The sequence below is a fragment of the Leopardus geoffroyi genome, chromosome B3 (assembly GCF_018350155.1).
Source record: "Leopardus geoffroyi isolate Oge1 chromosome B3, O.geoffroyi_Oge1_pat1.0, whole genome shotgun sequence".
Lineage (NCBI taxonomy): Eukaryota > Metazoa > Chordata > Mammalia > Carnivora > Felidae > Leopardus > Leopardus geoffroyi.
This window is the reverse complement of record NC_059337.1, coordinates 45,735,404-45,761,600: the sequence shown is the minus strand read 5'-3', so window position 1 is coordinate 45,761,600 and position 26,197 is coordinate 45,735,404. Positions and strand designations below refer to the sequence as shown.

The following is a 26,197-nucleotide window of genomic DNA, read 5'->3' as shown; positions in this document are numbered from 1 at the left end:
TGCAAAGCAGGGCTGGAAAGATGGTTTTGCTTGCCAAGGCCAATGCAAGTAGGAAGCTAACAGACAGAGCTAAGAGATTTGATGCATTTTGTTGATTGATTGATTTTAATTCTCTGCCTACTTTGGGACACGAACCTCAACCCGGGCCCAGGAAGAATTGTTTCACTATTTTCATTAGGTCCATCCACCTGAATAGTGTAGGTCTGGGTTATGGAGTAAAAATCTTAATTCTGCCTCAACAGCACCCTCTCAATTCACTTGTACACAGAATCTTTCCTGGCTTTATCAGTTAGAGAACAGATGCCTTTAGAGGAGTGCTTTTCAAAATGTGGTCCCTGGATCAGTAGCAGCAGCAACAGCAGCTGAGAACTTGATAGAAATGTAAATTCTTGGGCACCGCCCTGGACCTACTGAATCAGACTCTGGAAGTGGGCCAGTGAGTTCTCCAGGTGATTCTGTGCACATTAAAGTCGGAGAACTACTGCTTTTGATCAAGCCAATCAGACAGGCCATGATCGTTAGAACTGGTGGGAGGCAGCGACTTACCCAAAAGTGGGGGGTAGGTGCGGAGAGAGATCCAGGGTAGAGTGGCATCATCTCTACTGACAGCCATCTGTACCAAACTAAGGTGTTTTCTATCTGGAGCCCAAATGAGGTGAGACTTGCCAGGGGAAGAGGAACCCCAGAAGAACGTGGTTAAGCTTGTAAAAGCTTTGTGGTCTTTAGAAGGAAGCTGACAAGGCAGGAAAAACATCTTGTAATGGGAAATGGAGGTGAATGGCAGGAGCTGTTGTCTCTCTCCCAGCACTGCTCTATTGCATCCACGAGTCTACCGACCACATCTGAAATTCCATCATGGTGGAGCCACGGAGAGAATGGAAGATGCAGGCAGGCATGAGGAAGGGGAAGAGTGGGCTAGAGCAGGCCCACTCTTGGGTTCAGTGGAGAAAACCACTCTAGGGGTGCCTGGGTGGCGCAGTCGGTTAAGCGTCCGACTTCAGCCAGGTCACGATCTCACGGTCCGTGAGTTCGAGCCCCGCGTCGGGCTCTGGGCTGATGGCTCAGAGCCTGGAGCCTGTTTCCGATTCTGTGTCTCCCTCTCTCTCTGCCCCTCCCCCGTTCATGCTCTGTCTCTTTCTGTCCCAAAAATAAATAAACGTTGAAAAAAAAAAAATTAAAAAAAAAAAAAAAAAGAAAACCACTCTACCATGGAGAATCATGCGGAGTTGGAGGACTCCTTCAAAGTCACTAGTTCAGCCTCGGTGAGATAATGGTTCTATCATCATCATCACCACCACCACCACCACCACCACCATCATTGTCATCAAGCCCCCGCGGACCGAGTGGCTCCTACATGCCCAGTATCATGCTGGGTATTTAATGTATATTATTTCTAGTCCTCTCAACAACGTGCACGCATGGTGGCCATTACATCAGTGTATAGATGAGGAGAAAAAGCTCAAGGAGGGTAAGCAGCAGGTCCAATATTAGCTAGGTAATAGGGACTGAAATAAGACCCTCATCCTTATCTGGTGCCTGACAACCTCACTCTACAGTACATCTGCTTGCTTATTTCCATCACCCTGTGCCTGAATACTTCTGGGGGCAAGGTACTCCTTACATCCTAGGGCAGTTCATCTTTGGGCTTCTAGAACGCCCCTTTGTTTACTGATGCCAAAAGCTACCTCCTGGCAGAGATCACTTACACGTCTTTGAGTGGGCCTGTTTTATGCCTGGTGACTCCACAGGACGTGTCCAACCGCCTTTCCACACTAATAACTCTTTGAATATCAATACAGAGTTCTAGAAGTCTTTACTTCCTCCAGCTAAAAACCCGGGGTTTCTTTTTGTCACTCTTCATTTTCAGTTCTAGAAAGGCTATGAGGCTCTCATTTTAAAGCCCTAAAGATATGTATTCATAAAAGCATCTATACCTCGTACAACGCAGGATGTTATTCTTAGTGTTCCTAATGGCTCTTCGAGCTGTAGTGTTTATGCAGCAGCAGGCACAGACACAAATCAAAACCCCATCATTCCTCAGCCACGCCAGAGAGCAAGATAGGTCACAGAGTAATTGAATCTCAGGGCTGAAGGGGACCCTCTTCTGATGATCATGATAAACCATCTCCAGAGAATGAGTTGTGTGCTGTCAACCTGGCTGGTACTTTTATGAATGCCAACCACGAGCCTCATGGCCTTGGGTCCTGGATTATACCACGCAGGTGCAAAACAACTTTAGAACCATATATAGACAGCCCAAAGAAATCCCCGGACCTTGCTGTGATGGATGGAGATACAGGTCACCAACTTCATCTATAGGGGGTGGGACCCTTACCCGGCAGCACCCTGATCTGGGACCTTAAGGAAATCCAAGCTCTCCGGCGTCTGTGACACTCGGTCTGAGCCGGTGGACTGCTGCCGTGGCAAGGGTGGACGGGCCATGGAGGTGTACAGACTTTTCTGATTTAACCTCTGGTTTCCAGGAGCGTGGGGATGTGGCACAAATTGGTTTTTGATGACTCCGTTCTGATGGTAACCTAGGGAGAGAAAAACGGGAGAAAACAAAGCTTACATCTTCTGATCTGCTTAAAGGCTCTCCATCGATTAGCCAAGAGCAAGTCACTTAGCTTCGCCAGGCCTCAGTTTTCCCATCTGAAAATACAGAGGACGTGACTGCAAATATGTCAGCTGCCTAGCAAGTGCCTGGAACATAGCAGACACTCACACATGCTTGTTGAATTGGGTAGCAGAATCACCAGATGTTCATTCAGGCTTTCAAAGCCCACATGCAAGGAAAGGTAAGCTTGCAATGAGTTGGCAGGCACATTCTTAGATCTAAGAAAAATTATGAGGCTATGATTCAAGAGGGCTGGCAGGCAGCTGTTTAAACAGTTGGACGTCCATTTTCAAGGGGTCAGTCTTGGGTGTCCTCTGCAGGAGTCCCCTGTGGGAGGTAGAGGGAGCACTGTACACAGGCAGGGAAATGTGGCCACTGGTTGGATCAATCCAGATAGGGCAAACTCTCGTAGCCAAACAACTGTTCCTAGTCAAGATCACATCATCTGTTAAGTAATGGAATATGGTGATGGGCTCCAAACCACAGGCCTTGGCCAAAAGGGGCATTATCTTTCCATTGTATGTGTGATCTCTTCTTCTCCCTTACCTCTTCTCCCACTGACAGATCTGGGCAAGAATGAAGAACAAGACTTCCCCAGGCCCATTTTGGTAAACCTACTATAAAACCTCTTCCAAATGAATTAAGAAAAGAACTCTTTGGTACAGGTGGGATGACTGTCAGTTTATAAGAGAGACCAGCAGGTCAGATTGGGCTCTGCCTAGGTTAGCTCTGTTGACCTTGAACAAGACATATGACCTTTCAGTGTGTCAGTTTCTTCATTAAAGAAACAAGGAGCTTGGTGGTTGCCAAGGAGAGGGGCAAACCAGAGCAGGACGTGCTGTAGGGCTATGAAATTAAAGGCGGGGGGAGGGTTCACAGATGGGCTGCTCCATGCTGCGCGTGACCCATTCACCCTCGATAAGTTCAGAAATTAGGAATAAGCACCTAGAAGCGTTCACAGCAGCTTCATAGACCTATTTCATGTCTTTTGAATCCAGTAAGAAATTTTGGCTTCTATTTTGAATGCTTTTAAAATTCCATTCTTCTACTCATTTTTATTATATGTTACAATAAAGTATGGTTTGTGATAGGCTGAGAAAGAAAGAAGGAAAGAAATTAAGGGGCACCCAGGTGGCTCAGTTGGTTAGGCATCCAACTTCAGCTTGGGTCATGAAATCGCAGTTCGTGGGTTCAAACACCGTGTCGGGCCCCACACTGGCAGTGCAGAGCCTGCTTGAGATTCTCTCTCGCTCTCTGCCCCTCCCTTGCTCATCTTTCTCTCTCTCAACATAAAAACAAAACAAAACAAAACAAAAAAGAAATTAAGAAAGAAAAAAACCCCAACCTTGTTCCTTCACCACAGATAGTGTGAGAAAGGCTGATAAAAGGAATTCAGGTCCAACTGCCTCATTTTATTCACGAAAACGGTCATGTAGAGGGGTTGGGAGCCGAGCTCAAGGTCGGGTATTTGGTCTGAGGCAACTTTGGCCAACCTAAGCTGAGGCAAATGAACTTTCCAGGTGGTCTGGCCAGGACTCTGCACAGGGACGGGGCGGGGGGGGGGGGGGGGGGGGTGGTGCGCCAGCACGTAAGTAGTAACACATTACTATAGTGGTTCTCTTAGGTTCCTTTATGCTTGGATTTTCTTCAAGGGTAAAGGCAGAGGGGAGGAAAGAGAGCTGGGCAGAAAGCATGGGGACTCCCAAAGAGATCTGAATTAGTTTTTTACTGCTAGGCACGGGTGTCCATATTTTAGCATATAGCTTCGAGATTGCAGAGCAGGAGATAAAAGAAATGCTTTTCCCTGCTTACTTCAGACACTGCTATTTCCTTGTCTGGGATGATTTAAGTGTGGTCCTAAGGTGACCGTTTCAGACCCAGACTCCTGAACTTACGAACACCCAATATTCTGGGGACAGCTCTTTATTAACTGAATTTTGTGAGTGAGGGAAAAACATCTTGTGCATTTTGAGAGTGCTCTTAAAACACTAAATGGATTTTTCCAGGCAAAGAGTCTTGCATTGACTCAGGTTTGGATTTTATTGACCTGCGTGCTGTATTTTTATCATAAAACATGAGAAATATGAAACTTAAGGTTTAAAAAAAATTTTTTTGTATCAATTTTGTAATTCTTTTAGATATTCCTTTGTTTTTTGGAATAAAGAGCCTATCTGACTGAAAATAAAAATTTTCCACTTATTCATGAAGCTCTTAACTAGTTGCAAAATATCATCGTGATACTTGGCAGGAACAGAGTGCTGGTGGAGGGGTTATCGCCAGCGAACTCCTAGCCCCACAAAGGCCACATCCTCCCAACTGAAAAGCTGACGACATCCTGGTTGCCATGGGCAAGGAACTCCTTTTTCTTTTACTGAGGTAAGAAGTCTTCCCTTTGGGAGTAATATTGCTAGGTAATGAAATCCAGATCGTTAACTCAGCCTCAGCTCAGTCTCACGAGCTCATGCTTTTCCTGCATTTTGGGGTCACAAGCAGGGCCATTACGCTGGCGGGAGTGCATCTGGCACTGCAATGGCTCGTGGCTGGGTAATATGTGCGCATTTATCTGCTAATGGGTTTCTTCCCAGATACTTTTTACAAATGATGGGTCCAGGTGAGTGGTCCTGGTCTCGGGCACATGCTGGATTTACCTGGAGGGGGAGGGGCGGCTCTCATTGGGTAGTTGGCATTGTGCGTCCCACCGGAATAACCTTTGTTTTGAATTGTGTTCCTTCTGGTAGGGCCTGAAACAAACAAACAAGACAAAGTCAAAATCAGTACCACTGGTTGGTTTTATGGCTTCTGATGGTTTCTTGCTTATGGAAAACTTTCGAGAAGTGTGGAATCCAGGTTCCAGCCAGATATGCAAGGAGCCTGCATAGAGAAGGGACAGTTGAGGGAAGTACTGTCTTAGGAGCTAGGGGACAGGAGGGGCCGGAGGACATGTCGATGGACCCATGGTGTTGAAATGTTAGAGACAATGGCTTTACAGTCTTACAAAAGTGTTTCTATTTCTGTGGGCTTTCAAAAGAGACGGGTGGGACATTTTAACGTTTGCACTCGTGGTCTGAACACAGCACGGAATGAACCCGTGAGTGCTGCCCGTCACGGTCACTGGCAAGAAGCACATCTCAGCGCTCACTGTACATCAGTGTAGGGTCAAGAGCCTTCCGATGAAAACAGAGACCACAGAGGGTAGAAGACTTGTACTTCTGACACAGACGTGAGGAGTTAGAAAATGAACTGGTGGTCCGTGGAACCCCACTGTGGGTCAGAACTGGGCCTGGGGCGGCAGGAACACTGCCGGGCAGAGGAGATGGCATCTCTGCAGAGACATGTATTACAAAGGAAACCAATAGATAGGTCTCCAGTAGGACACGAAGGAAGGCAGGATTAAACCAGAAGAGGGATGCAGAGGGAATTTCTTGCAAAGAGAAGGGCTGAGGAACTGAGAAGGATGGGAGGTGAGAAGGCACGAATAACACAAAATGAAGGAGGTCCTGAGGTCCGGGGACAAGGGGAAGCGGCCTGGTGAGGGTTTCCCTCTCAGTACCTAGATTCCTTCCCTCCTGATTAGGGGACGTTCCACTTCGGGGCCTACTGAACACTGTTCACCACCCGCTGGTTATCTGTTGCTCTTCTTTGCCAGGCTCTGAGCCCAAAGGACTGCTTTACCTGGGCCAAGAGGCCTCTGCATTCCAGTTGGGTTTGGCCAGGAGGAGGTACTGGCAGGAGACCAGAGTGGGGAGACACAGAATCTTTTTTTTTTTTTAATGTTTTAAATGTTTGTTTATTTTTGAGAGAGACAGAGACAGAGCTTGAGCAGGGGAGGGGCAGAGAGAGAGAGGGAGACACAGAATCCGAAGCAGGCTACAGGCTCCGAGCTGCCAGCACAGAGTCCGACACGGGGCTGGAACCCACAGACCGTGAGATCATGGCCTGAGCCGAAGTCGGTCATCCAACCGACTGAGCCACCCAGGCGCCAAGGAGACACAGAATCTTAAGCAGGCTCCAGGCTCCAAGCTATCAGCACGGAGCCTGACGCAGGGCTTAAACCCATGAATCACGAAATCATGACCTGAGCCAAAGTCAGACACTTAACTGACTAAGCCACCCAGGCATCCCAAGAATCCGTGTATTTAAAAGCGTCTTCAAAAACTGCTGTCTGGGGGCGCCTGGGTGGCTTAACTGGTTAAGCATCCAACTCTTGGTTTCAGCTCAGGTCATGCTCTTATGGTTCATGAGGTTAAGCCCCATGTTGGGCCCTGCGCTCAAAGTGTGGAGCCTGCTTGGTATTCTCTCTCTTCCTCTCTCTCTGCCCCTCGTGTGCTCTCCCTCCCTCTCTCTCAAAATAAATAAACTTAAAAAAAAAAAGAGAAAAATTAAAACAAAACCCAAAAGAACTGATGTCTGTTTTCTGTAAGTACCAACTGATACAGACACACCAACATGTTCTGCGTGGCTATTTGTCTATATTGTATTAGTGACTTACAGCACATGCCAGCGTGTACCTTTGTAGACAGATTTCACAAAGGCCTCCTTTATACCTGGCATCCATTTGTTGTACGCATGGAGAAAATTCTATAAAGATATCTACAGTAGATGAAAGCATAGCATACATGATTACTCTATGCTGTACATTACAAACATTGCTAATAAATAGAAAAAGAATCAAAGGTTGGTGAAGGAGTTAGTGCAGTGCGGTGGCAGGAGGGGTTTTCCAGGTAAGTGCTGGTTCTATGGTGAAAGGAGGAGAGCCATTAGCTCTGATGCACAGTAATACAGTGAAACCCGGCTAAGGGCTGGTAAAACGTCGTCAATTTCTTCTAACTGCCAGAAAAGGTAATGTTTGTACTGTTGACAAGATCTGACTGGAATGGGCTGGACATGTGAAGCTAACAAGCTGATTTATTTTATTTAAAAAATTTTTTTAAATGTTTATTTATTTTTGAGAGAGAGAGCAGGAGTGACAGAGGGGCAGAGAGAGAGGGAGACACAGAATCTGAGGCAGGCTCCAGGCTCCGAGCTGTCAGCACAGAGCCCGACATGGGACTCGAACTCACAGACCATGAGATCATGACCTTGAGCTGAAGTTGGACGCTCAACTGACTAAGCCACCCAGGCTCCCCTGATTTATTTTAAACACAGTATTTGTAATGCCAGGATTGCTATACCTAAGTGCGAAATTATCCAGAAAGGTTTAACCTGCTCATTTGCCTCGATGTTGGTTTAGTTGGAAATGCTTCAATGTCAAGTAAACCCCAGCCCCAGGAAGCAGTAAATGTACTGGTTCTCTGCCTCACAGAGCCCCGTGAGCATCTCGTAGGAAGCAAGTCTGGCCCCGGGCAGGGTGAGGGAGGGCCAGGTGGTGGTCCTGCCATGGGCCCCGTGCACACTTACGGGAGTTCTTGGGCAGGCCTGGTCCGATGCTGACCTGCAGCACTTTGTTACTGGGCTTGAGGATGGCCAGGTCACCGAAGCCTTGGTGGAACTGCACTTGCCGGGAGCCCCCTGCACTCCAGGGACCCCAGTTTTCCTTTTTCAACTTGAGTTCAAGCCTGTGACGAGGATATTTGTTAGTAACACGTGAGAAAATGGTGCTCGCAGACCCCAACAGGGAGTTTTCTGCTGCTGGGCAAGCATCCTGTAAAACTAGGCAAACCCAGGTCATCTGAGCCGGCCCGGGGCCCTCGAACGCGGACAACGGACGTACATGGGTGTGGGACAGCGGCGTGCTAAGCCCCGACCGGAGGCAGAAGTATCTGGGGCCCAGCAAGCATCTGTGAGAAACCAGTTGGTGAGGGAGGTACCCCATTATAGGTACCAATGTCACTCCATCAGGTGAACTCAGGTGGGCCTGCCGAGCGGACGAAAGGGAAGGGACACTCTCCAGGCCACACTATTGTGGGGTGTCACTGTGCCTCTCTGATTTCCCTCGGTCTGTTTGTGGAGAACTGAGAGATGCTAGACTCAAGATAGCCCATGTCTCCCCGGCACGGAAGGTGGTTATTATTTAATGAAATTTCATTCAACACTAGCAACCAAAACCCAAATAGATGGGAAATTCATCCACAACTCTAAAATGCCCAGCCAGTTTTTATTTTTCATACTGCCTATGGGCTTACATAACACAATTCCATAGTCTGCTTTTTTTTTTTAACTTACATTTTCTCATGTCATAAGGCAGAAAAATCCTAATTTTAAGTAGCTGTCCATATTACTTCACAAAAATGCCAAAGTGGTCTTTCAAGGTCTGTAACATCCAACAGGACTGTCTTCTGTAGGCCCTAGGACTCTCTGGGGGAAATGGAGGCACACAGGGCTGGGCTTTTCTGAAGCCACTGAAGCCGGTCAAACCCCCTGCTCCACCCTACAAGCGTCTTCTCTTCTCAGCCTTGACTGCAGCAGGGAGATCAATTTTTACTCACAATTTTGGGCCCCAGATCCCCACTTACGTATTGCTAAATTTCAGAGGTAGTTGCTTCTGGGTTTTTTCCTCATAACGCTTTGCTAAGAGGCTTAAGAATTCAGTTTTGAAGACAGACTCAAGCAGACTGTCATACTCTTGCTCATGAAGAATGAAAATGTCATCCTGCATGGTGCTGCAAAGAGATTGGAAAGACTTAATGAAAGTTGCACGTCTGTTTATTCCCTTAAAAAAATTCTGTAAGAGAGCATTAGGTTTCTACAGTCTTTCTATAAGTGATAATCTTCAACACAAAACACAACAGCTACAAATTACAGAACAAAATTGCTGCAATCTGCTTTCGAAGGAAGCTTATAACCCACCAAAAGTATCATCAAAATAAATCTCCCACATGATTTTCAAAATCCGGAATTTAAGGACAATTTAGTCTGTATTAAAAAAGAAAAAACCACTTTCAAATTCAACTTCTACGTTCTTAGGATCATAAAAATCCCAACTGTTATGAATAGAATGTGGCTGAAAGTGAACAATTCCACATAAGTGCCAAGTTAGTATAATTTACAATATGGTTGTAGCTATTGTAATAAATCCTAACTTGAAGAATTGTAGCTCAGTTACCAAAAGGGAGGCCAACACCCTGGGCTTTGTAAGCACTTATTACGGGTCTTTGGGTATTGGGTGCTCTGCTTAAACTGTGTGCCAAGAGCTGCTGAAGGCACAAACACACGAAACACAGATACACAAGACAGGTGGACCAACAGCAAGCAAGAACAAGCATCAACTTCAAGCTAATGAATTTCGTGGGACAGGGAGAGAACACACCTCTGCGGAAACTGCGTGTTTGTATCGGGTAGGGCTGTGGGCAAACTCAGGCCAGGAGGGAGAAAACATGAGATGCTGCAGGAAGACTGGAAGAGGCTGAGGCAAACCCAGTTCTGGGGAAAATGCTTACTGGTAGAGAGGATTGATTAGACTCAGTTCCATCTCCAAACCCAGCTAGACTTCATGGAAATTACAACACCCATATAATTAAGACCTTTTATACTCCAGTTGTTAGAGGTATAGCTCAGTTGAAGGAGGCCACCAACCCCACAGGTTCCATAATGTACACACTTACAAAGACCTCCACCGGACCACCATTAAACTATCTAAGACACCCCTCTAAAGAATGACATTTCATCAGGGATAGTGTTTTTCCAGGTATTAAAAACAAAGCAAACCTGTTTCAATGAACTGACCACAATAACATTTTAATCTCTCCAAGTGCAGGAAATGCCAACAACATGTTTTTTTGTTTTTTGTTTTTTGTTTTTTTTTTGTTTTTTTTTAGAAACCAGAGCTGAGCTGTATCACACAGGGGCCTGCTCTCGGGACCCCAGGTACTGCTGCACCAATAGATTACAAACCCAGACGGGAAGGTGAGTATGGAGAAAGAACTAGGGCATAGAGAAGCTTTGAGATTAAGCATTCTTCTTCCATGTAGACTCTGATCCATTTAAACTGCAACCCCCATGGTATTTCTGGGCAGTCCCATGAATATGATGAGGTCGGGGTAGACCAGAGGCAGTCTGAGCCTTCTGACTTCTTCGGGCAGTCAGAGCCTTGGTGGCTTGTCAGGAACCTTCTCTCTTTGGGCACAGAAGGAAGCTAATGACCTGTGCCTGATTAAGTCAGTAGCTTTAGCCATAGCCTCTTCCAGAAACCTTAGCCCCTTAGTCTTCCTACATGAAAGGAGCTTGGTAATGTATAGGAGAGGAGAGATCTAAGGTAGGCCCACCACCCACCTGTAATTTAAAGGCACAGGATGGCAGCATGCACAAACCACAGGGGAGAGATGAGTAAACTAGAAGCAACAAGACAACAGCACACTGAGAGGGAGCTTGGCCCTTCAAAGCCTGTTTAATGAGGATGAGTATTCAGAAGAGTTCTTCTTGGATGTGAAGTCAGAATACTTTACAGGCATTTTTGAACACATAATGGCCATTTAGGTGGAACACTTGCTCATTATTACTACCTCAAGCCTTTGTTTTCAAACTTTCCTACATCACAACTAGTTTCCTTTATACTCTTGTTACAGTTGGGATATAGGTTTTTCTGTCGTGATGAAGACTGTGGCAACTGGCGGTTTAAACAAGATTGCATTTTTGTCTCTTGCTCGTCAAAAGCATTTGCAAAAGCAATTCAGGACCAACATGACCATTCTACAGTGCCTGGGGGCTAGGCATTTACACTTTCCTTTTACAGGTAGGACTGGGAAGTTGTACAAGTCACTTCTGCTCACACCCCATGGGCCAGCACTACGTCACATGGTTACACCTAGCTGCAAGGAAGCCTGGGAAATGCAGTCTTACGGGAGGCTGTCAGCCATTCCTATGTAAAGGAGAAAATAGGTATTGCAGGGCAGCTCACAATCTCTACTATTTCTAAATCTCTACTTTTCTAAATGAGGAAATGGAATCCTTTCGTAAAGTCTGAGAATGTACCACAGACGGTCTAGCTACAAAGCCACTATCATCTTCCTGTCTTCAGGCAGATGAAAAGTCTAGAATTGTCATGATCAATTCAATTATGGCAATGCAGAACTCCACACAAAGGCACTTATGTAAACATCATTTGGAATTAATGAAAAAAAAAACCCCAAGCATCCTAGCATCCTAGCCCAGGGGTAAGAAGACTGTTGCGTGAGGAAGGGAGTGGATGCAATAGGCAAAGAGTAAAACAAGAAGCCCCACTTTTTGGTGTGTGGGGTGAGAAACAAAACTCTGCTTGATGCAGAGCACTCTTGGGCATGTCTGGATGCGTCTGTTTGCCTGGCTGTACTTTTCGGCGGGACAGTGCTAATTCAACTGGGCTAAATGAGCCCATCGCAAGTAACCTTGAGTAGTTTAATGCGCTTAGGAGTTTCATTACCATAAAGAAAAAAGCAAGCAGGCCAAAACTTCAGGGCCAATTATCAGCAGGAGTCTGGAAATGAGAACAAGTGTTTGGACACTTTGACTTTAGCCCTCAAATTCAGAAACCCCTCCCTCGGGTGACCCAGGCATGGGAGTCAGTGAAAACATCCTCAGGCCAGAGTTTTAAGTTCATTCGCCTCTCCTCAGCCCACGCTCCAGGGTCTAAAAACAAAGCTTTTACATGTATTTATTCTAAAAATTCAGACTTATCTTTGGACCTCACCCCTGTCTTATTCATATGCTCACGCTGCAATTCCTTACAGATGTTTGATGTAGTCCCCTGTGCTGAAAGATCCTTTCCTAGTCCCTGCTTTGGCTCTCTATTTGCTTTTTATCTCATCTTTGTGGCTTATTGTTATGTTGCTGACAATACTAGAAAATCTTGTTTCACTCCCTTAACCAGTATCTCTTTCACAAAAAAATGTTCGTTACAAAACACTGAGTAAAGACTTAAAGGAGGTTCCCCCCGCCCTTATGCTGAAAAGGCTATTTCCTAGGCCAGCCCTGCCTTTATTTAAACCTTTATATGTACTCCTTTTAGCAAACTGGAAAGTACAGAAATAATTAAAGAAGAAAATAAACCTGGGTGCCTGGGTGGCTCAGTCGGTTAAGTGTCTGGCTCAGGTCATGCTCTCATGGCTCATGAGTTCAAGCCCTGCATCAGGCTCTCTGCTGTCAGCACACAACCTGCTCGGGAGTCTCTATCTCCTCTCTCTTTGCCTCTCCTTTGCTTGCTTGCACACATGCTCTCCGTCTCTTTCTCTCTCTTTCAAAAATAAAGTGAAGAAGGAGAAGAAAATAAACCTCCTCCAGAATTCCACCATACAGAGAAACCAGTGGCACCAGTTTTGGGGCAACCTGATTTCCCTGTAGTGCAGACACAGGCTGTGTCAAACCTAAACAAGTGTCTCCTAGCAAAGCTTCACAGACCCCCAGTGAGAAGGCTCATGGTGTCTTTTGTATCCCAGGAGTATCCTGTGTAACATCTCCTAACACTTATAACCTGTATGGCAGGTTATATGGAAGGCCTACTCAGGTATTTGCTTCCCTTCCAGAATGACAGGGAGCTCCTTGAGGCAGTGACTATGTTCGCATTCACCTCCAAATTCCAGAGCTGAACAGAAGGTAGGGGTTCAGTCCAAAAATGCTGACAACGTCCAGGTTCCCAAATCTCAAAGGTTACATCAAGTCAAGATTTCAGTAATGTTTTGGGTCAGCTGCGCAGTGGTAAAGCAGGCTGTTCTTATTGACAGGTTTAGCCAATTAGGCAATGCAACACTCTAGGCAAGAATGTTGCAACAAGAGAAACTGGAGCATCTCCCTAAAGCCCTCTTTCAGGTTGATCTTCCCAACACATAGTCATTTTGGAAAATCTACTGAACCAGACAGGGAGCCACGTAGTTTTCAGTCTTGGGCCTCTGGTGATCAGCTATTAAAATGACAAGGACTATGAGAAGCCTCATCAGAGGAGGGGCCAAGATGGCGGAACAGCATGAAGGTTTTTTTTTGCGTCTCTCGTGGCTGAAATGTAGCCAGATTAACACTAACCCATCCTGCACACCTAGAAAAATGATTTGAGGATTAACACAACAATCTGCACAACCTGAACCACAGAACTCAGCAGGTACGCAGCGTGAAGAGGTGAACTGGGGGAGAGAGAAGCTGCGGGGGTCAGGGAGTTGTTTTTGCTTGTGGAGAGAGGACGGAGATGGGGAGAGAGTATGGGAAAAGCACCCCCACCACCACCAAAAGCAGCTGCAGACAAAGTGGAAAAGCAGAAACAGCCACAGGGACTGAACAAAAAAGGAAGAAAGGAGAAAGCAGAGGGTTTAAATTCCATTAAGACTCTATAAACAGGGGGAGCACAGAGTCTGCAACTCCGCAGCTCAATACCTAGTGGTGCTCTGGTGGGAAGGGCGAATCCCCAGTAGCAGAGTGGGGTCCAAGAGGTTCTTGGGCCACATGGGGAGAAGCAGTTCCCCTGCTGGGAGGACACCTGGTAGAGGCTGTGTGGCATCCCCACAGGCAAAGGTCCCAGCAGACTCCGGAGAACAACCACATTTACTAGTGCTGGAATAAGGACATTGAGGGTGAAGCCCGGAGCCAGATGTGTGTTGTGATTTTCCATAAACCTTGAAACTCTGCTGCTGGTACAAGATCGCATGAACTTTTTGTTCATGGTCACATAAACATGCCACAGTCTCTGGGCACCATCAGCAGTGCGGTCTCATGAACATTCCTGGGGGCGAGCTGGCACCTGGCCATTGCTTGGTGAGACCCTCCTCCAGAAGGTGTGAGCGGGCCAAAGCTGAAGTCCCTCAGAAGTGAGGGGCTGGGAAAAAGCCCTATTTGAGATAAAACTCAGGAGGCAGGTGCCGCCTGGCAGCTTGGTTACAGACAGTGTAGAAGTGGGGAGTGGATGGAAGCCAGAGAAAAAGCAAGGGTGCTTGATTGCCAGTCGTGGAGACCACAGAGTTCAAATACTAGAGAGTGGGTAGCAGGGTGATGCCATTTTCACCCCTCCCGCATATGCACATACATGCCTACGAGTGCCATCCACAGCAATCCACCCCAGTAAGCTAAGCAGTGCCATCTATGGAGGACATAGCTGTTACACTAAGCCCTGCCCAACTGGGCCAACAGCACTCTTGACAAACACAAGTCTCTCTGCCTGCTTAGTTTACGGACTATAAAGTGCTTCATAGCTTGACTTCTATGAGAAACCAGATGTAATTTCAATCATACTCCATTCTGTTCGCTGGTCCTTTTATTCAATTTTTTTTTCTTTTCTTATTCTTTTTTTTTTATTTTTTATTTTTATTTATTTATTTATTTTTTTTTATTTAAATTTTTTTTTTTCGACGTTTATTTATTTTTGGGACAGAGAGAGACAGAGCATGAACGGGGGAGGGTCAGAGAGAGAGGGAGACACAGAATCGGAAACAGGCTCCAGGCTCTGAGCCATCAGCCCAGAGCCCGACGCGGGGCTCGAACTCACGGACCGCGAGATCGTGACCTGGCTGAAGTCGGACGCTTAACCGACTGCGCCACCCAGGCGCCCCTTCTTTTCTTATTCTTGAATACAGAAAGAGAAAAAAATCTTTTATTTTCCATTTTTTTTAAAAAGACTTTTCAATTTTTTCTACTAGTTTTTTTTACTCTTTTATAAATTCTTAAAATTCTATCTTACTTCCATCATTTCATTCTATTCTGTTTTATTGTATTCATTTTTTCAAATTTTCAAAGGTTTTCCTTTTTTTTCTTTTCTTATCTTTCCCTTTTTTCTCTAATCTATCAAGCTTCTTTCAACAACCAGACCAAAACATACCTAGGATCTAGCATCCTTTATTTGATTTCTTTGTGTTGTTTTTATTTTTTAATTTTTAATTTTAATTTTTCTTACTTTATTAATTCCTTTTCTTCCTCAAAAATGACAAAATGAAGGAATTCACCCCAAAAGAAAGAACAGAAAGAAATGACAGCTGAGGACTTAATCACAGATACAAACAAGATGTCTGAACCAGAATTTAGAATCATGATAATAAGAATACTAGATGGGGTTGAAAATACATCAGAATCCCTTTCTGCGGAGATAAAAGAAGTAAAAGCTAGGGAGGACGAAATAAAAAATGCTATAACTGAGCTGCTATCTTGAATGGGTGCCACTGTAGCAAGAATGGATGCCACGGCAGCAAGAATGGATGAGGCAGAGCAAACTTAGGGAGAATACTGAAGCAGAAAAAAAGAGGGAAACTAAGGCAAAAGAGCACAAAATAAAAATTAGAGAACTCAGTGACTCATTAAAAAGGAATAACATGAGAAAGATAGGGGTCCCAGAAGATGAAGAGAGAAAAAAAGGGGTAGAAAATTTATGTGAACAAATCATAGCAGAAATCGTTCCTAACCTGGGGAAAGACACAGACATCGAAATCTAGGAAGCACAGAGGACTGCCATTACAATTAACAAAAACCGACCAGCAACAAGGCATAACATAGTCAAATTCACAAAATACTCAGGCAAGGAAAGAATCATGAAAGCAGCAAGGGAAAAAAAGTCCTTAACCTACAAGGGAAGACAGATCAGGTTTGCAGCAGACCTATCCACAGAAACTTGGCAGACCAGAAGGGAGTGGCAGGATATATTCAATGTGCTGAATCGGAAAAATATGCAGCCAAGAATTCTTCATCCAGCAAGGCTGTCATTCAAAATAGAAGAGATAAAAAGTTTCCCAGACAAACAAAAATTAAAGTAGTTCGTGACCACTAAACCAGCCCTCCAAGAAATTTTAAGGGGGACTCTCTGAAGGGAGAAGAGATGAAACAACAAAAACAAAAACAGAAACAAAAAGACCAAAAGCAACAAAGAACCAGAGAACACTACCAGAAATTCCAACTCTCCAATTTATTAGCAACATAATGGCAATAAATTCCTATCTTTCAGTACTCACTCTAAATGTCAATGGACTCAACGCTCCATTCAAAAGACATAGGGTAGGGGCGCCTGGGTGGCGCAGTCGGTTAGGCGTCCGACTTCAGCCAGGTCACAATCTCGCGGTCCGGGAGTTCGAGCCCCGCATCAGGCTCTGGGCTGATGGCTCAGAGCCTGGAGCCTGTTTCCGATTCTGTGTCTCCCTCTCTCTCTGCCCCTCCCCCGTTCATGCTCTGTCTCTCTCTGTCCCAAAAATGAATAAACGTTGAAAAAAAAAATTAAAAAAAAAAAAAAAAGACATAGGGTAACAGAAGGGATAAGAAAACAAGATCCATCTATATGCTGTTAACAAGAGACCCATTTTAGACCTAAAGACAGCCTCAGATTGAAAATAAGGGGATGGAGAACCATCTATCATGCTAATGGTCAACAAAAGAGAGCTGGAGTAGCAATATTTATATCAGATGATCTAGATTTTAAAATGGACTTAGGGGAGCCTGGGTGGCTCAGTCAGTTGGGCATCCAACTTCAGCTCAGATCATGATCTCACAGTTCGTGGGTTCGAGCCCCACTTCGGGCTCTGTGCTAACAGCCCAGAGCATGGGGCCTCCTTCATATTTTGTGTCTCCCTCTCTCTCTGCCCCTCCCCTGCTCTCTATCTCTCAAAAATAAATAAATGTTAAAAAAATTTTTGTTTTAAATAAAGACTATAGTAAGAGATGAAGAAGGGCATTATATCATAATTAAGGGGTCTATTCATGAAGAAGACCTAACAATTGTAAACATTTATGCTCCAAATGTTGAGGAACCCAAATATATAAATCAATTAATCACAAACAAAAAGAAATTCATTGATAATAATACCGTAATAGTAGGGAACTTCAACATCCCACTTACAACAATGGGCAGATCATCTAAACAGAAAATCAACATGGAAGCAATGGCTTTGAGTGACACATTGGACAGGATGGACTTAACAGATATATTCAGAACATTTTATCCTAAAGCAGCAGAATACACATTCTTCTTCAGTGCCCATGGAACATTCTCCATTACAGATCTCATAGTGGGACACATATCAGCCCTCAGCAAGTACAAAAAGACTGAGATCATACTGTGCATATTTTCAGGCCACAACGCTATGAAACTCGCAATCAACCACAAGAGAAAATTTGGAAAGATAACAAATACTTGGGGACTAAAGAACATCCCACTAAAGAATGCATGGGGTGCTCACTTCAGCAGCACATATACTAAAACTGGAATGATACAGAGAAGATTAGCATGGCCCCTGCACAAGGATGACACACAAATTCATGAAGTGTCCCATATTAAAAAAAAAAAAAAAAAAAAAAAGAATAGGCTAACCAAGAAATTAAAGAGAAAATTAAAAAGTACATGAGGGCAATGAAAATAACACCACAACCCAAAACTTGTGGCATGCAGCAGAGGCAGTCATAGAAGTATATAGCAATGTAGGCCTTCCTAAAGAAGGAAGAAAGGCCTCAGATACACAACCTAACCTCACACCTCAAAGAGCTGGAAAAAGAACAGCAAATAAAACCCCAAACCAGCAGAAGACAGGATAACAACGATTAGAGCAGAAATCAATGTGATCGAAACAAAAACACAAAGACAAAAACAGACAAATAAAACAGCAGAACAGATCAATGAAACCAGCTGGTTCTTTGAAAGAATTAACAAAATTGATAAACCCCTAGCCAGTTTGATAAAAACAAAAAAGAAAAGACCCAAATAAATAAAATCAAGAATGAGAGAGGAGAGATCACAACCAACACTGCCGAAATACAAACAATAAGAGAATATTATGAGCAATTATGTGCCAATAAAATGGACAATCTGGAAGAAATGGACACATTCCTAGAAAAATATAAACTACCAAAACCGAAACAGGAAGAAGTAGAAAATCTGAACAGACCCATAACCAGTAAAGAAATCAAAATTCTCCCAAAAAAACAAGAGTCCAGGGCTGGATGGCTTTCCAGGGGAATTCTACCAAACATTTAAAGAAGAGTTCACACTATTCTCTTGAAGCTGTTCCAAAAAATAGAAATGGAAGGCAAACTTAAAAACTCTTTCTTTGAAGCCAGCATTACCTTGATTCCAAAACCAAAGACTACACTAAAAAGGAGAACTATAGATCAATTTCCCTGATGAACATGGATACAAAAATCTTCCACAAGATGCAAGCCAACCAGATCCACGAGTAATTCTTCTTCCACAAAGAATTATTCACCACAACCAAGTGGGATTTATAGCTGGGATCCAGGGCAGGTTCAATATCCACAAAACAATCAATGTGATGCATCACATCAATAAAACAAAGGACAAGAACCACATGATCCTCTCAATAGATGCAGAGAAAGCATTTGACAAAGTACAGCACCCTTTCTTGATAAAAACTCTCAAGAAAGTAGGGATAGAAGGATCACACCTCAAGATCATAAAAGCCATATATCAAAGACCCACTGCTAATATCATCCTCAATGGGGAAAACCTGAGAGCTTTTCCCCCTAAGGTCAGGAACACGACAGGCATGTCCACTCTCGCCACTGTTATTCAACATAGTATTGGAAGTCTTAGCCTCTGCAGTCAAACAACACAAAGGAATAAAAGGCATCCAAATCGGCCACAAGGAGGTCAAACTTTCACTCTTTGCAGATGACACGATACTCTATATGGAAAACCCAAAAGATTCCACCAAAAAAACTGCTAGAACTTATCCATGAATTCAGCAAAGTGTCAGGATATAAAACCAATGCACAGGATCAGTTGTATTCCTATGCACCAATAATGAAGCAACAGAAAGAGAAATCAAGGAATCAATCCCATTTACAATTGCACCAAAAACTTTAAAATACCTAGGAATAAACATAACCAAAGAGGTGAAAAACCTAAACACTGAAAACTATAGAAAGCTTATGAGAGAAATTGAAGAAGACACACAGACAAAAAATGGACAAATATTCCATGCTCCTGGATAGGAAGAACAAATACTGTTAAAATGTTAATACTACCCAAAGCAATCTACATAGTCAATGCAGTACCTATCAAAATAACACCAGCATTCTTCACAGAGCTAGAACAAACAATCCTAAAATTTGTATGGAACCAGAAAAGACCTCGAATAGCCAAAGCAATCTTGAAAAAGAAAACAAAAGCAGGAGGCATCATAATCCCAGACTTCAAGCTATACTACAAAGCTGTAATCATCGAGACAGTACGGCACTGGCACAAGAACAGACACTCAGATCAATGGAACAGAATAGAGAACCCAGAAATGGACTCACAAACGTATGGCCAACTAATCTTTGACAAAGCAGGAAAGAATATCCAATGGAATAAAGACAGTCTCTTCAGCACGTGGTGCTGGAAAACTGGACAGCGACATGCAGAAAAATGAACCTGCACCACTTTCTTACCATACACAAAAATAAACTCAAAATGGATGAAAGACCTAAACGTAAGACAGGAAGCCATCAAAATCCTCGAGGAGAAAGCAGGCAAAAACCTCTTTGATCTTGGCTGCAGCAACTTCTTACTCAACTCATCTCTGGAGGCAAGGGAAACAAAAGCAAAAATGAACTATGGGACCTCATCAAAATAAAAAGCTTCTGCACAGCGAAGGAAACAATCAGCAAAACTAAAAGGCAACCAACAGAGTGAGAGAAGATATTTGCAAATGACATATCAGATAAAGGGTTAGTATCCAAAATCTATAGAGAACTTATCAAACTCAACACCCAAAAAACAAATAACCCAGTGACAAAATGTACAAAAGACACGAACAGATATTTGTCCAAGAAGACATCCAGATGGTGAACAGACGCACAAAAAAATGCTCAACATCACTCACCATCAGGGAAATACAAATCAAAACCACAATGAGATACCACCTCACACCTGTCAGAATGGCTAACAGTAACAACTCAGGCAACAACAGATGTTGGTGAGGATGTGGAGAAAGAGGATCTCTTTTGCACTGCTGATGGGAATGCAAACTGGTGTAGCCACTCTGGAAAACAGTATGAAGTTTCCTTGAAAAATTAAAAATAGAACCACCCTACAACCCAGCAATTGCACTAGGAGGTATTTATACAAGGGATATAGGTATGTTGTTTCAAAGGGGCACATGCACCCCAATGTTTACAGCAGCACTACTTTTTTTTTTTTTTCAACGTTTATTTATTTTTGGGACAGAGAGAGACAGAGCATGAACGGGGGAGGGGCAGAGAGAGAGGGAGACACAGAATCGGAAACAGGCTCCAGGCTCTGAGCCATCAGCCCAGAGGCCGACGCGGGGCTCGAACTCACGGACCGCGAGATCGTGACCTGGCTGAAGTCGGACGCTTAACCGACTGCGCCACCCAGGCGCCCCTACAGCAGCACTACTGACAACAAAGTATGGAAAGAGTCCAAATGTCCATCGACAGAGGAATGGTTAAGGAAGATGTGGTATGTATATACGATCGAGTATTACTTGACAATGACAAATAATGAAATCTTGCCATTTGCAACTACATGGATGGAACTAGAGAGTATTATGCTAAGCGAAATTAGTCAGAGAAAAGATAATCCTACAACTTCACTCATATGAGCACTTTAAGATACAAAACAGATAAACCTAAAGGAAGGGAAGCAAAAATAATATAAAAACAGGGAGGGGGACAAAACATAAAAGACTTAAATATAGAGAACAAACAGAGGGTTGCTGGGTGGGTTGTGGGAGGGGGGATAGTCTCAATGGGCAAGGGGCATTAAGGAATCTACTCCTGAATCACTGTTGCACCATATGCTAACTAACTTAAATATAAATTAAACAATAAATAAATTTAAAAAAAATAAAAACCTTATCAGACAGAGCCCCAATTATGAGATTTGATGGTACCAATCTCATTACCTACAAGGGGAAAGCAAAGAACACAGGCTCTTACACCTGAGCTATTGGGACTGGCCTATATGTTTTTCTTTAGCTTAAATTTTCTTTCCTAGTCTTTAAATTTTTTTAAAATGTTTTTTAATTTTTGAGAGAGAGAGAGACAGATGGTGAGCGGGGGAGGGTCAGAGAGAGAGGGAGACACGGAATCCAAAGAAGGCTCCAGGCTCTGAGTTGTCAGCCCAGAGCACGATGAGGGGCTTGAACCCACGAACCATAAGATCATGACTTGAGCCAAAGTCAGACGCTTAACTGACTGAGCCACCCAGGCACCCCTAAAATTTTCTTTTAAGATTTTATTTTTAAGTAGCCTTTACATCCAACATGGGGCTTGAACTCATGACCCGGAGATCAAGAGTCCCATGCTCTACCAACTGAGCCTGCCAGGAGTCCCAGACAAAGCCTCTTGGACCAAAATAACCACAATACCGAGATCACACCTAAGGAGATGAACACTAAATCCTTCATATCAAATATTTGGTCATGCTCTCATTTCCCCAACTGTTGCATAGTTGTTTTTGCATGGTTGGTTGGTTTGCTTGGGAGCTACGAGCCCATTCTGCTTTCCCGGTGGTTATAAGAGTTAGAGGTGGTCCAGAAGACCAAGTTTATGGGCACGGTGATGGTCTTAACTAGAAGAAACCGTGGGGCAGTCACTGCAGCCAGAGTCAAACACTAAGCCTCACAGTGTTCAGCAAACATACACACAATACAACTTTTTCCCTGAAGTGCAAGACATCTGTTAAAATCCTTCTCTATACCAGTGTTGAAATATTTTGAGAACACACACACACACACACACACACACACACACACACACACACATGCACACGTCTGGTGGTCTGGTACCACAATCCATTTCTACCCTGGTTTTGATTCTGCACATACCATCACCCATGTGGTGGCATTCCTCACTCAGATTACTGGCCTAACCCAGTAGTTGAAGGAAATGAGCGAACAGTATGAATCTTGGTGAGGGTGAGGCTCAGTGAATGCAACATAAACAGATCACAAGTTACAATGACTCAGACTCTTTTCTCTCCCCGGAGCCAGAACAACTTTTGGGCTAAGCACCTCATTTCATTACATCCTCTAACAAGGAAAGGCCATAAGGGAGCACATGTCCAGACCATGAGGAAGCAGCAGCAGAAGTTGGTTTTAGCATGAGACACTGCAGCCCCAGAGGCTGTGAGACAAGACAAAACAGAAGGAAAACATTTGAGGGGGGATATCCCACACCTTGATAAACCTCAAGGCCTAGACAAAAAGGATGGTGTCAAAGTGCCTTATATAAATGGAGACATATGATTATTTATGATCAAGCACTGCCTGAGTGGTCTGAAGGCTGAAGACACAGGCCTGGCAATAACAACAGGAAGAATAATAATCACTCTCAGAGTAATGAGCACATGTGCCCAGAGCTATGATTCCCTGGCATTCAGCCACTGCCCCTGTCAAGAGAAAACAGCAGGTTTAGGTGAACCCTGCTTAGCCCAGGTGTGGCTTTTCCCCATGTAAGGAAAAAAAGAAGCTTCCTGTTGGGTTCCTTGGAACAACAAGGGCAGCCTCAGCGCCCAGCTCGCCAGGAAGTGTGGCCGGCAGGCTGCCCAGCTCAGGCTGTGGCCCAGCTGGTGAGGTGAATGCTCAGGAAGATCTTCTGGAAACCGGACAGTGCCTGCAACTCTTGCTTGAAATCCACAGCACTGAGACCCACCTGAGGTGGGGTTTGCCAGAAAGGCTGCTGATGGACTCCTCTGCTTACAAGTTTCCCCCACATCCTGAGCTGCGATGTTTTAAACCCTTGACCTCACAGCACCACCTGGCCCTTTATCAGGAAAACTGGGAACAGAGAGAATCAGAAACCACCGTGACACAGGCAAGAATGGACACAACTTGAAATCTGTTTTGGATTATCACACTGGAGCCAGGATTTCCAGCCGGGTAGATAGGATGCCTGAGCACACAAAACCCCGGCTTCTTCCTGAGAGCAGCCGTTTTGTCCTCCGTGTGGAGTAAGAGTTTAGAGGTATCCCGATTCCAGGAAGACATGTTCATAGACCACCAGGACATCAAGACTGTCAATGCAATGGCAGCCCGTAGCCTTGCCCCTACAGAAGCAGCGGTCTCCTCAGAAGGGCCCAGGGATGCCACTCAAGGGGGAAGCCACTGAGCTCAAAGGGGCCTTTCTCCCTCTTTTCTTAGCTTTCTGTGACTGGGAGGATTTCCTCTCATCAGAGGGAACTTGGGGAATTCCGAGCAGGGCAGGATTTAAAACAAGTCTCCTTACACGTACAAGCCCCTCTGCCAAAAGAAAGCCGGGGCCTCTGCCTGTGAACTTGGGAGTTGAAGGGGGCATTGAGCAATGACTCCAGGCTGCCTGGGCCTTTGCTGGTGAAATGGGTCAGGTCTTCGAGGTGGGTGAGGTGGGCTTCAGGATGGGACTCTGGTCCCTTGGCCCCACTTCAGTAAAAGCATTTATCCTCTGTTTTGGATACCAGGTTTTTCTCTTACATTTTGTGGGAAGAAAGGATCTGGGTTCCCCTTGACTAGTGGAGCTGACCAGAAGGCCACTTCTTGGAATCTCATTCCTGAGACCAATGAAGGTCGGGTCTTCTCAGGGAAGAAGAGGAAACTGAGTTCTCTTCACCAGGATTTTGACAACGGGGGCTCCCGGCCAGGCCTTTCTCCCGGCTGTTTGGAACGGCAGAGAGGCAAAGATGAGGAGGACCAGGCAGCCTCGCCTCACACCCTCGCCGCTCACCTGAGGGACACGGACAAGATTCTCTCCATCTCAATTCTCCGCTTCAGCACTTCCTTCACCAGGCCTTTGTCCGGGCCCTGTTTCACCTTCTCTCGTCCGATTAAGTATAAGCACTTTGGAGTAAGAATCAAGTCTCGCTTTACACCCTGTAAGGAGAGGTGCTTTAAGAAGGTGGGCGGACATGTCAAAACGGCCACTTTCCCCACAATGGGCAGCGGTCAGTGTGTACCTTGAACCTTCTGTCGTACTTGGTCACTGTGTCTGCAAAGTCGATCTTCTCCCTCTTGCCCACAAACTGCTGGAGTTCCGGGTGTTCGTCCATCCCGATGTAATCCCCGATGAAGTTCCTGTTAATACTGTTTCTCCTTCTCTCTTTCTTGTTCAACAGGAGGTCTGAGGCTGCAGTTCCCCAAAGGCCAGAGAAGAGGGAAGGGCCAGGGCCCCAGAAAGAGGAGGAACATCGTGTGGAAATACACAGAAAAACTCAAAATGAATGCAAGATTTTAACATGTGACATTATAGGCAAAGGAAAGCGAACTTGGAACTTTGAGCTCAAAATCATTCTGGAGCTTTGTTAAATGCATGAAACAAAATGACTAGAATACCTTCTTCTCTCATTTGGACGTATTTCTTCCGGGCCACAAATTTCCTCCATGATTTCTGTATCACTCGAGCATATCCATCATACTTTCTCTCTCTCATTTCTTCTAGAAGAAATAGCTGTGAATGTACAGAGGGAAAATGTGAGCCAATTCATAAGACCTCAGCATCACTTTTGCGGGGGGACACCCAGTTTAGTCAAGGACATAACATGGGGAGCAGTTTCTCTGACTCATGAACAAAAGTGAAAAAATGATTACTAGGGCATATTGTTTGTAATTACAATAATGTCTTTAAATATTTTTTTTGAGTTTATTTATTTTGAGGGGGCGGAGGGGCAGAGAGGGAGAGAGAGAGAGAAAGAGAGAGAGAGAGAGAGGGGGGAGAGAGAGAGAGAGAGAGAGAGAGGGAGGGAGAGAGAGAGAGGGAGGAAGGAAGGGAGGGAGGGGGAGAGAGAGAGAGAGAGAGAGAGAGAGAGAGAGAGAGAGAGAGAATGAATCCCAAGCAGGCTCCATGCTGTTAGCCCAGAACCTGATTCAGGGCTGGAACCCACGAACCATGACCTAAGCCGAAATCAAGAGGTGGAGGCTTAACCCAGGTGGCCCTGTAATCACTATAACATCTTTATCTCTGTTTTCTTCATGTAACCGAACACATAACAGAAAACAGCTGTATCTGGTTGTTAGTCAGGCCTTGATAATGTGTGCTCTGCCTTGCTCATCATCATAATCTCTGCGAATCAAATGGGTGGTTCCACGTTCATCCCCTAGTTTTCTGCCTTGATCCAAAGGGGATGCTAGATGCTAGATGAAATGAACTGGAGGAAGCCACCGTTTAGTGTTGCACGCAGCCTCTTCACAGAGTTTCCAGCTCTTGCAGGAGCAGACCTTGTGCTGCTGTGGAAGAGGGCTGCCTGATTTTCAGGTCCACGGAAGTGTAGACTTTTGGCTGCATAGATTCTCCAAGGAGTCATTGGGCCAGAGGGTTATAACCAGTGCAACTGGAGCTGGACATAAGATGTATAGTCGGGACATGACTTCACCTAGCGGAACTGGGACTGTTCTGTGCAAGGACCCAGGTCTTGAGACTCAAGCCCCTTTAACAATCCTGACTGCTGCACCCTACTCAAGGAAGCTCTGGAATAACGAAGATAATAGCAAATAGCTGTAATGTACTGAGAGCCCACTATGGGTCAGGTATCATTCTAGATTGACATTCTAGAATACATTATTTCATTCAACTCAGCAGCAACCACACAGGCCACACAGGTCCATCATCTCCATTGCACACAGGAGAAAATTGGAACTAAGACTGGGTGGGAATGGAAAGTGACCCAAGGTCTTTCAGGCCTTGCCAGGCTCTTCCTCGCTTTGGCATGTAAGTCTGTCTCTGTAAATCTGCATGCGGTCAACTCATGAAATGGTGGGGAACTTTCTCGCTCACCTTGGCAGTGGT

At 44.8% G+C, this 26,197-nt stretch overlaps 1 protein-coding gene and 1 non-coding gene across 2 annotated transcripts in view; one reads left to right on the top strand and one right to left on the bottom strand.

Annotated features, from left to right (window-relative positions):
- The window catches only part of MYO1E (myosin IE), a 215,583-nt gene that overhangs the window by 19,073 nt on the left and 170,313 nt on the right, over positions 1-26,197 (bottom strand). The window contains exons 20-26 of the mRNA XM_045449577.1: positions 24,748-24,862; positions 24,372-24,541; positions 24,143-24,288; positions 9,070-9,216; positions 8,015-8,172; positions 5,266-5,358; positions 2,336-2,537 (exon numbers count right to left, since the gene is read on the bottom strand). Of these exons, the coding sequence (XP_045305533.1) occupies positions 2,336-2,537; positions 5,266-5,358; positions 8,015-8,172; positions 9,070-9,216; positions 24,143-24,288; positions 24,372-24,541; positions 24,748-24,862 (1,031 nt within the window). The remainder of the gene's footprint in view (positions 1-2,335; positions 2,538-5,265; positions 5,359-8,014; positions 8,173-9,069; positions 9,217-24,142; positions 24,289-24,371; positions 24,542-24,747; positions 24,863-26,197) is intronic.
- On the top strand, positions 17,654-17,760 carry LOC123584507. Its single transcript, XR_006705475.1, has one exon. It is a non-coding gene; the product is annotated as a U6 spliceosomal RNA (small nuclear RNA).